The 12,189-nt window shown below is 33.3% G+C and overlaps 1 protein-coding gene across 3 annotated transcripts in view; it reads right to left on the bottom strand.

Moving 5' to 3' along the window:
• The window catches only part of BBS7 (Bardet-Biedl syndrome 7), a 37,099-nt gene that overhangs the window by 9,537 nt on the left and 15,373 nt on the right, over positions 1-12,189 (bottom strand). For all 3 annotated transcript variants that reach the window (XM_073237096.1, XM_073237095.1, XM_017665306.3), the window contains exons 9-14: positions 11,883-11,967; positions 11,036-11,138; positions 8,237-8,429; positions 6,973-7,047; positions 4,742-4,807; positions 1,056-1,195 (exon numbers count right to left, since the gene is read on the bottom strand). In XM_073237096.1, the coding sequence (XP_073093197.1) occupies positions 1,056-1,195; positions 4,742-4,807; positions 6,973-7,047; positions 8,237-8,429; positions 11,036-11,138; positions 11,883-11,967 (662 nt within the window). The remainder of the gene's footprint in view (positions 1-1,055; positions 1,196-4,741; positions 4,808-6,972; positions 7,048-8,236; positions 8,430-11,035; positions 11,139-11,882; positions 11,968-12,189) is intronic.

The raw sequence follows: 12,189 nt of genomic DNA, 5'->3' as shown, positions 1-12,189 counted from the left end.
GAATTAAAGCTTCAGAAAGAATTTTAAGAGGATACAGAATTAAGGAACTTAAGAATTAGAAGGGACTTTAGAGATTATCCAGACCAACCCTCTCATTTGCAGATGCAAAAACTAAAACCCAGAGAGATTAAATTATTTATCCAAAGTCACATAGAAACAGATATAAGATTATGATCTGAGTTTCTTGATTCCCACTTGCTGTTCTTTCCAGCACACCATGCTACTCCCATTAACAACTTAGACTTTTAAACAGGAAGACACCCAAAAAGAATCTACTCTCTTTAATGTTTTCTAAAAAATCTTCCTTAAGAATATATCTCCTTACACCTTATTTAAATTACATATCTTTAAAATTACAAGTTGCGATAGGAAAGAACATGGGCTTTGGCCTCAAATCAGGGCTGTTTCTTACATCATCAGGTTACTTACTTTTCAAAGCCTCTATTTCTCATTTGTAAAATGGACACATTACTATCTTGTCTTGCTGTATGACTTAAATGATAATGCCTAAGCATCTAGCACATTACACAGCCCAGGGAAAGTATTCAATAATTGTTCATTTCTTTCCCTTCTCTTTCATTTAAGCCCATGGTCTCTCACTTCTAGGAAAGAAAAATGAAAAACTACAAACAGGAGGAGGATGGTTAAACTGGAATGCAAGCTAGAAATAACAGGGACTATCACCACCAACTGTTCTACCAGTATTCCCTGAAGGGAAATAGAAAGGAAATTATAATGTTTGAAGCTAAAAAAATAAGGTCCTGTTCACAGAGAACTCAAATGCTGAACAGTATTTGCTCAGGATGGGTGTGTGAGAGAACTCTCACTGTACTAATCTCAGAATGGTAATAAAATATGAGAACGATAGGAAAGTCCAACTTAAACCAGCCTCTAAAAGAAGACAAAGAATTTCCTATCTATTAGAAATATTAGTCCACAGCATTTAAATATTTAAGTTTTTAAATGTGCAAATAGCTACTAGAATTTATACTAGCAAGTTTATCTGTACCATGTAATAAACTAAAAATAAACTGTTACCCTCTTCTTGGTCTTACCTGTTATGATCAATATAGTGAGTTCTTTGATGGAGTGAAAGGGGTTTGATAAGGTACTGGTGGACCTGACAGGTTTTGGGTTGAATCCTCGGAGTTACATATGCTTGAAGTGTGCCATACTGGCCTTCGATTGAGCGAATCTGATTCAACACAAGAGAAAAGAAAATAAGAATAATCTAGCAACATAAGTGTTATCTCTAAAATGTTCAACACAAGTAATCAAGTACTTAGGCCTTAATCACTTCTGTAATGTTTTGAAGGAAATAATGATATTCTATCAATTACTTTTTACCACCAGAGTAAACAAAAATTTAAAAATATTTTGACAGTCAACACAGACTGAGAAATGATGGGTGGTTACCATGGGGAAGGGGAGGAACTGGGGTAGGTGGGTGGCAAGGGTGAGGGGGATAAACGGGCACAAAAATTCTCAATCATAATACAAGTTGGTCACAGGATGGTAGGACAGCATGGAGAATACAGCCAATGATTCTGTAACATCTTCCTATGTTGACAGATAGTAACTGCACCAGTGGGGGTGAGGATTTAGTAATATGGGTGACTGTTGAACCACTGTGTTGCATATCTGAAAGGAACTTAAGAATTAGAAGGGACTTTAGAGATTATCCAGACCAACCCTCTCATTTGCAGATGCAAAAACTAAAACCCAGAGAGATTAAATTATTTATCCAAAGTCACATAGAAACAGATATAAGATTGTATATCAATGATACTTCAATAAGAAAAAAAGAACTAGCAGTCAAAAGCAAAATTAATCCATCTATAAAAGTTTTCCTAACCACATATTCTTAGGTGATTTATATTTACCATTAGCAATGCTATGCCTTTCCAAAAAATACACATTCTCATATACTACCCTATCACACCTAAAAACACAGGTGTGTAATATATTTTATAAGAGTCACATCAAAAATGGTTAAAATTTAGACATTTTTGTTGAAGGGATATCTGAATAACTGAAACTTATATGGAATAATTCATTTTCTCAGAAATGGGGATGTTATAGCATAGAGCTGTTGTTATAAAAATCTATCGATAGAAAAAATGTTTCCAAGAACCTATTTCTTGACTTTCTATGAAAACAGAGAAGCATACTCAACATAATTATGACATATTTGAATTAGAAAATTCTTCTGAGCTACCTTGAATACAGCTGGTTAGATATCCTACCAGAATTCAAAACACTTAACAGAAAGTAATAATTCATTAAAGTGTGAAGACCTAATTTTAGAAGAGCTGGAAAGCTATCCAGCTTCTCCTGTCTAGCCCCCTTTCAGAGACTCTGTTGGAATTCATGGGATGGACTGTAGTACTTCTTGCATTATGAAGGTTAGCGTTCCTAATTTAAGTGACATTTTAACTCACACTTTTCCGGGCATGTGAGGGGGGGAAAAAAAAATCAATGGTTTACCTAAATGGGAGACATAAATAAAAGTTTAAAGCAAGATTTTTTAAAAATTTCACTCCATAAATATTGCTCTGAATGAGAGGAGAACATAGAGAAAAACATAAAGAATAAAAATACAGAAAGAAAAATTTTAAATATATCTGATAAACTTATACTTTAGGGTTTCATATTGGAACATAGTTTTTTCCACACTAAAAAGTCAAAATGTTTTTTCTAATTACATAACAATTCATATTCATTATTAAAAAATTCAAACAGTAAAGAAAAATTAGGATGAATACACAAGTCACCTGAAGTTCTACCACCCAGAGATGATCAGACCTGCTATTTTGGAGGTCATCTTTTTATGTATCTCTTATGCAGAAATACAAAAACAAATGCATAATTTCACATAAATAAATTCTATTTATATCATTGACATCTTTGTTTTTATTTCTAACACCCATCCTTTTCCTTATCACTGCCATTTGGTGATATTGCTCTTTAAATTTTTTTGCCTATCTGTTGGGCAAGCAGAAACTTTTTTCTTAATTTTAATTTAATTTGGGTTTCCCTAACTAATAATGAGGTAGAACATTTTCCTTTAATATTTGTTAGCTATTTTGATTCCCTCTTCTGTGAACTGCCTATCCGTAACCTTTGCCTATTTTCCTTATTGAACAGTCTTTATAACAACTTATAGGCAGTCTTTTTATTTTATTAATATTCACCCAACTAGATTTCCTTCTTTCTTTAAATAACTAGGTACTTCATTCATCTGAATTTATTTATATATGGCATAAGATAAAAATCCACTCAATTTTCTTCCATATGGATACCAGCTGTGCCAACACCAATTTTTCAAGAAACAGTAATTGAATAGAATTTTCACTACATAAAAATGTCATGCACTAAGTTTCCATAAATGTGTGCTGGCCTCTCCATTCCTAGATTATTTTGTTGCATGGCCTTTTTTGTAGCCCTTGTAAATACCCTATATTATTTTTATTATACTAGTTTGTTTTGCTATATGGCAAAATAAGTTCCACCTTTTCTTCTTTTTCATAGTTTTTTTTTGGCTCTTTTCAGATATTCATACTTTCCTCAGAAGTTTAAAATTATTGTACCCAATTAAAAAGAACATAACTTTTTAATATTTTTTAGGCCTACTTCCTACTTTATTGGCACAATCTTGAGCAATAAAAATATAATTTAAAATATTTAATTAGGTTACCATAAAATATGCTTATGTATATTCCTTCAGAGATCAGTTTATCCCAGTTTTTAATTTTTCTTTCAAAACACATTAAAAGGGTTTTTAGCATACTAAAATAAATTGCTCAGAGAAAAAATTACATTTAACTGGGACTTCCTTAACCAATGTGAGAAAATTATTGTGTAACAGCATTCTTGAAAAAAATATACTTTGAATCTCAGAGCATCAGCAACACCAGGAAAAAATTTACAGTCCTTAATTTTAGATCATCAATGTGTCAAACATATTTTTAAAAATCTATATACTACAAATTAGATAGTTGTGTGCTATAGTTAGTATTTAATTGTAAAAATGAAGATGTTAATAAAACTGCTAAAGAAAACATTAAAAGGTTTTCTCTAGAATAGATGGTAATAAGTGACATCACTAGAACACAGTAAGAAAAATTCAGATAGTAGGAAAACATAGGGCAAATGCTCAGGTACTTTATAAGCAAATTACTTTATTTGGACACTGACTGGATCAAAGACACTTAAGAAAAATCAATGAAATCAAACACTAAATACATGATGACATCAAGGAATTATTGTTAATTTTTCTTAGGTGTGCTAATATTATAGTTATGTTTAAAAAAAGAATTCCTATATTTTAGACACATGTACTGAAATATTTACAAATTAAATTATAAAATATATTTGTCTCAAAATAATTTGGAATGCACAGTGACGTTATAAACAAGATTTCCATGAGCTGATCTTTGCTGAAGCTGCAGTCATTACTTTCACAAGTATGAAACTTTCCATAATAGAAAATTAGGAAAAAAAATTCTAGTTAGAGGAAATTTAGGATTGGTAATTGTACAGTTGATTGGTAAAGTGCCAATAACAGAGACAGAGGTTTGGACTGAATTAAAATCTAATAGGTCATTCAAAAGTCATGACTCCAAAATGACTCACTTCAGGAAGAAATTTAATGCAAAGAAATGATATCATATATTGTAAGACATACCAAGGAAAAAAGGAAGTTCAAACTTTCAAGTAATGGTAATTTCAAACATTTTACCTTGAGTTCCAGCCTTGTGGTATTTGCCTGGCACCGATAAGTGGCGAGAAGAAAGTTGTCATTTGACTGGAAAGAATTTAAAGTTGAGGAAAAAGATGAATCCATGTTTTTAACAATAAAAACTGCATAAAAAATAAGATTTTTCTTATTCCTACAAATAACCCTGTGCAGTAAGTTTTACTAAGTAAATTGTAAGAGATGAAGAAACTGAGGCATGAGGATTAGATAAATTTCCCACAAGCTAGTAAGCAATGAAATTGGAATTCTAATTCATATCTTTAAGACTCTAAGCTCATGTTCTTTCCATCTAGAGTCTCTCTAATAACACTTAATTGTTCTTCTAAAAATTTAACTGACAATGCAGATGTCTAATGTTTATATTATAAAGACAAAAACATCAATGTTTGATGTTGAATATCCCTGATTTTCACAAATACTTATAGAGGACTGAGAAATGTATCATCATTGTAATCCCAGTAAACAGCACAGTGCCTTGCATACTGCAGGCATTCAATATATGTTTGTGGAATTAAATTGGAGGTTACTCAAAAAACTACCCAAGAACAAATCGCCAGGACCAGAGGGATTTGCCACTGAATTTTATCAGACATTTAGAGAAGACATAATACCCATTCTCCTTAAAGTTTTCCAAAAAATAGAGGAGGAGGGAATACTTCCAAACTTATTCTATGAAGCCAGCATCACTCTAATACCAAAACAAGGCAAAGACACCACAAAAAAAGAAAACTACAGACCAATATCCCTGACAAACACAGATGCAAAAATACTCAACAAAATATTAGCAAACTGAATTCAAAAATATATCAAGAGGATCATACACCATGACCAAGTGGGATTCATCCCAGGGATGCAAGGATGGTACAACATTCGAAAATTCATCAACATCATCCACCACATCAACAAAGGGGAGGACAAAAACCTTATAATCATCTCCATAGATGCTGAAAAAGCATTCAACAAAATTCAACATCCATTCATGATAAAAATTCTCAACAAATGGGTATAGAGGGCAAGTACCTCAACATAATAGAGGCCATATACGACAAACCCACAGCCAACACCATACTTAACAGTGAGAAGCTGAAAGCCTTTTCCTCTAAGATCGGGAACAAGACAGGGATGCCCACTCTCCCCACTGTTATTCAACATAAGTACTGGAAGTCCTAGCCCCCAGCAATCAGACAACACAAAGAAATAAAAGGCATCCAGATTGGTAAGGAAGAAGTCAAACTGTCACTGTTTGCAGATGACATGATATTGCATGTCCTGCTCTGGCTTGCCTTCTCCAAGGCAGTTTACTCCAGACCTTATCTTTACCCTAATTTCTCTTCAGGAGCCACAACAAACTCTGATATTGCTAGTCTGCTAGTACTAAGCAGAAAGAAATGATATACTAAGCATGTTCAAAAGCTCTGACACAATCTATTCCCAGGTACTTTGCACATAGTAAGTGCTCAGTAAATATCTGCTGAATGAAGGTTAAGTAAGATTCAAGAAGCCCAAAAAAGTGAGGAAGGGCAGGAAGAAAGAACAGATTAAATGTGTTCAAATGTAGGAATGTGTGAAAAGCAATAGCATCTTCAAGAAATTTTTGTAACTTCAGTTTGGCAGAAATAATGTACATGGGAGGGAAGGTAGCAGCTGGTGAGAAATACATTGGAGATGTAATCAAGATCTGAAACATGTAAAGTTTTTATGCCAAAATGAGGAATCTAGACTTACATGCAGCAGGAAATAATCTTTAAAGGTTTTGAGAAAAGAAATGACATAGTGATGCTTTTATTTCAGGAAAATCTGTCAGGTGGCAGTGCACAGCATAGCCTGGAGGTGGGAGAATACTGGAGGCAGAGAGAATACTGGAGGTGAGAGAATACTGGAGGCAGAGAAACTGGTAGACAAGTAGTTCAAGCAAGCAAGATGAAGGCTTTGAAAGTTAAGAGAAGTGAAAATGAAGTAGAGTAAAGGATTAGGAGCCAGGAGTGAAGAACTGGCAGAAACTAGTGACTGACTAGATTTAACAGATCAGAGAAAGGAAGAACTCTTAGTACTGGATTATTTGAGGATAAAGAAAGCAGAAGCAGCCTTTGAGGAAAAGCTTATGAAAGGGAAGACTGAAGGAACTTAAAACCCTAGTAATATTTATAGGGTTTATTCAAAATGACATAACAGAAATGAAAGCATTTGAAGAATTTTTTATATTTTTTACTCACCTCAGAATCACAGCTGCTAAAGCTGACAACAGCAGAATTTTTATCCACATCAAGCAAATCTATTGGAACATCACTCTATGGTCAATATCAAAAAAATAAAGGTTCAGATGGAAAACTAAACATTTTCACAAAATACTTTTCTAAAGGTTCTCTTTATAGTTTATGTTCATTTTTAATTTGAGAGTATGAATCCTCTTAACTTATATTTGATAATATGTACTTCTAGAAAATAAATATAACAAAGAATAAAGGCTATATCACAATGACCTTTTTTTCTAGTTTGGATTACCAGAGATCATAGAATATTATCTTCTACCACCCCTTTAAAAGTATCACCTTCCTATTTTTGTCAGTGCTAAAAATGTTACCACAGGATGCAAATAATCATATGGCCATTCTGATTACATCCATTCATTTTTTATCTATTTTAATTTCACCTGTAACACAGAAAGATGATTTTTAGTCCCCTTTGGAGACATTTCTAGGACAGTGCTGCCACATTGTGTTCTGTATGAATGGTGCTCCTATAGTTATTTGATGCAGCAGTCTTTGAGCTGGCTGGCATTACTTAAGAGAGAGTTCTGCCTTTAAATTTTAACAATTTGATCTCTCCCTCATATCTTTTTAAACCTTGTCCTCTTCCTCATCAGTATTGTTTTTTCATTTTCTGATGGGTTTTCCATCTTTTCCTTTTTTTTCCATTTGTCCTACTACCTTCCCTTTTCAATTCCTGAATATCTTCCAATTTAAAGAAAAATAATCAAATATTTTGATGAATGGAGTTATACATTATTATGGCCTTGATTTTATCCTTTGGGATTACATGCTTTGCCTACTTACTTACCTAGAAACTGGTGGCTAATGAGCAAGCTGTACTTTAAGTTACATTGTAGTTTTTGGAACTTAACAAAAAGTTCTAATAAGGCCATTAAATGGTGCAGTTTTCTAAGTCGCATCTATGTTAAGTAAGAAAGGTTAGCCTTTCTTGTCCTCAATGTCCTCTCTGACTTTTTGAAACATAAGTCCATCAGTCTTTTATTTAATATGTATAAGATTAAAAGAAAGCAAAGATATAATTAGATAATCTATGAGTGAACTATCTAATGGAAGATTAAGATAAACCTTTAATTACTATCTAAATATAACATTTAAAGGACATTTAAAATTACTGTCTGAAACTAAAAGTGTTCAGTAATAATTAGTGCATATGACTGGTTTGCAAAAAATACAGCCATAAAACAAAGGAATTAGACATTCTGCTTACCTGTATTAAGACATTATCTATTGCTGTTTGAACCTCTAAGATAAGACTGTAGCTGGCATCATCTTTATTTAATGTGAACTTGTCGTTTACACTAAATGAAGGTACTGCTGATTTTGCTTTGCTTGATTGAGAAGACTGTTGATATTTCTCTCGCTCCTGTAGTACCTTATACTGCAAATGTTCTAACTCATTCCTAGAGGAAAATATAAACAATTCTGTCACCTGTAAGTATAAACATTTGAAGTCCTTGTATTGTTTATAAAAATTTGAGATATTTACTTCTGCAAAATGGAGTTTACTGGGTGGACTAGAACTATACCACTAACAGGAGCAAAATTTTTGCTTCCATGACTGACCAAATGATTCCACATTATTTATTTCCAACCTAAAAATTAAAACATCTACTCAGTTCCATACCAGTAATATTAATAAAGAATTGTAAGTATGAAGGCTGGTTGCAAATAATCTATGGATCTGGTTACAGTTTCATATCAGAAGAGAAACTGATTATACTGGGGCAGGGAAAGTTTAACACAAGGTTTTATGAGAAGGAACAAAACATGTGAAGGCAGTAAACATGTACCTTTCAGTAAGATATTAGAGGAGATAGAAAAAATAAGAAGAAGGCTGCAGAGTATTAACATTTTGGGGACCATAAAGGTGATCATGAGCCACTGGTACAAGTGTTGGAGAGGATTCTACTGAGATTGAACTATACAGGCATTGCTTAGAGTCACTCCAGGTAAGGGGAAAGGGTATATGCAAATGAAGCAAATAGTACCTGAGGCAGAACAACATGAGGCTTAGCTAGACCCAACTTAGAGGGAAAAGTCTAGAGAGTAATCTGTGTAATAAGCAAAGGAAAAGATTCATTTATTCCAGAAGTATTTACAGGTGTCTCATATGTACTTATGTTCCAGGTGCTGAATGGCAAAACAGACTGAAGCTTCTCATGGCCTTATATTCCAGTGGAATGAGAAAGGGGTAGACTTTGTTACAAGTATAAGGTATTGTACTGAGGATGTGAGATAGCAGTCATTAACTCTACTTGGCATCCTTGTTGCATGAATATTAGAGATTGTTCTCCAGGTAGCTTTGGGGAACTGACCTGTGGTGGGCTTGTGAAGAAACATTTTGCTGCCTTAAAAAATTCTGTGGCCCTCGTTAACATCCAAAATATATAAAAAGCTCATATACCTCAACACCCAAAAAACAAATAAACTGATTAAAAATGGGCAGAAGATCTGAACAGACACTTCTCCAAAGAAGAAATTCAGATGGCCAACAGGCACATGAAAAGATGCACCACATAGCTAATTATCATGGAAATGCAAATTAAAACCAAAATGAGACTTGACCTCATACCAATTAGGTTGGCCAACATCCAACAGACAAGAAACAACAAATGCTGGTGAGGATGTGGAGAAAGGGGAACCCTCCTACACTGCTGGTGGGAATGTAAATTAGTTCAACCATTGTGGAAAGCAATATGGAGTTTCCTCAAAGAGCTAAAAACAGAGATATAATTTGACCTAGGAATTTACCCGAAGAAAACAAGATCCCTGATTCAAAAAGACATATGCACCCTTTAAAATAGCATATGTCTTTACAATATGCTATTTATAGCACTATTTACAATAGCCAAGATATGCAAGCAATCTAAGTGTCCATCAGTAGATGAATGGATAAAGAAGATATGGTACATATACACAATGGAGTATTATTCAGCCATAGAAAGAAAACAAATCCTACCATTTGCAACAACATGGATGGAGCTAGAGAGTATTATGCTCAGTGAAATAAGCCAGGTGGAGAAAGACAAGTACCAAATGATTTCACTCATTTGTGGAGTATAACCTAAAAGCAAAACTGAAGGAACAAAACAGCAGCAGACTCACACACTCCAATAAGGCACTAGTGTTTACCAAAGGGAAGGGGCTGGGGAGGGTGGGTAGGGAGGGAGAAGGGGATTAAGGGGCATTATAATTAACACACACAATATAGGCAGGGGAAGGCTGTATAGGACAGAGAAGACAAGTAATGACTCTATAGCATCTTACTATGCTGATGGAGTTATTGCAATGGGGTGGAGGGGGAACTGGATAAAATGGGTGAATGTTGTAACTACAGATGCTCATGTGAAACCTTTGTAAGATTGTATATCAATGATACCTTAATTAAGAAAAAAATTCTATGGCCCTCATCTGTCACCAAAAAAGAATGGCCCTCACTCTCCCAAGAGGTTGGCAAGGATTGAAGTAGGGAGAGCAATCATTAAAAGTTTCAAGCAACTCCCACTTTTTCACTGTATGAAGGAATTTTACTTGAGGCTGGGGTCCCTTTTCACAGGATTTGTCACACTGAACAGGCCACAAAAGCTATCACTATGTCTAAGGAAGTTAACATTATCAATTTTTAGTAAGAAAACTTATAAGCCAAAGTTACAGATTCAGAAGGGTCCACAGGAACAGTAAACATTAGAATTAATGAGGAATAGAGCCATTTGTGTTGGTTTCTTTCTGATGTTTGTGAAAAAGAAACAGAACACTAATCTCTAACTACACAAATGAAAAAATAGAATTCTTGAATTAAGAAAGTCAATATAGAATAAAGCACACAAAAAGTATATTTCAAACTTTAAATAAAATATTAATCAGCACTTAATGCTAATTATCTTAAACTCACAAACTTTCATTTTAGAGGTGATTAATTGCATAATTCCTTATAATAAAATATTTATAATAAAAACCACACACTTCATGAAATGAAAAAAAAGGCAAACAACAAATCCAAAATTACCGTAAAGAAGAAATCTTATTCTGCATCTCCTGATTAATTTTTAGTTCTTCTCCTGGTCCACTTTCCTTATATATAGGCTCTGTTGTCAGACCTGTAACCCAGCCTGTAGAGATGAATTACAATCATGCATAACTAAGTGCTGTTAGTCTTCAAAAAAATCCCAATATACATGCCCCTTTGTCCACCAACCTCACTTAGTCGTAGGACTTATTCCTCTTTAAAAAACAAAACAACACAAAGCAGAAAGCAAAAGAAATCAAGCTAGGAAATAAGCAAATCATAAATTACTTAAGCATTTTGTGATACTGTTTTTGTTTTTCCTCAAAAACTATAATACTATGATTAAAGAAATCTTTCACTTCTTAATTTACAGTTTTAGTTTTTAAACATGAGGTCAATACATTTGAACAAATGAAAAAACAGCTAATGAATAAGAATTGTCTTTCAAAAATTATTTTCACGGCAAGTTATCCTCTTGTATGACTATTTTGAGAATGCAAAAACGACCAACTCAAAAGCAGGCAAGTTTCTGTAAGAAATGTACATGGTAATAAAACATAAATTTCAGTAAATATTTCTTTATAATCCATAGAATATCATTTAATTCTCAAAGATACTAGAGACATGCTAATCACTCTTAAAAAATATTGTACAAATATTAACTGTTTTATAATTCCCACTCCTTCCCTCCTTATTTTTTAATCAACAAAGCTTTTAATGTTACAGGGTAACTTACTAATAAACTTTTTTTAAAAAGTAGTCTTCAAAGGTACTTAATTAAATTATTATTTTTTATTATTGGTCTTTCTCCAACTGTTTATTAACTATGTATTACCATTTACCTTACCTGAATATGTGGATACCACGATTTCATCATAGCCATCCTTCCCTACACAACCACCCTGGATAGATGTGACACTTTCAGACAACATCTAAAATAAATTTAGGATCAAGCACTTCATTAATAGCTAAAAATTTCACAGAAATATTAAAATAAGTTGCAAAATTTATTTTCCTGTCTCCAGATATTCAACATATATTTATTAAATACTTATTATGTCCAAGCACTGAGACCAGAAAGATAAAAATCCTGAACAAATAGCAGAAAATTCCAGTTTTTAAATTCAGGGAAAGAAGATTGAAAATGACTCATA

Source organism: Manis javanica, chromosome 5 (assembly GCF_040802235.1).
Source record: "Manis javanica isolate MJ-LG chromosome 5, MJ_LKY, whole genome shotgun sequence".
In the NCBI taxonomy this organism is placed as follows: Eukaryota; Metazoa; Chordata; class Mammalia; order Pholidota; family Manidae; genus Manis; species Manis javanica.
Note: the sequence above shows the minus strand (reverse complement) of the source record. Positions and strands in the feature narration are given on the sequence as shown.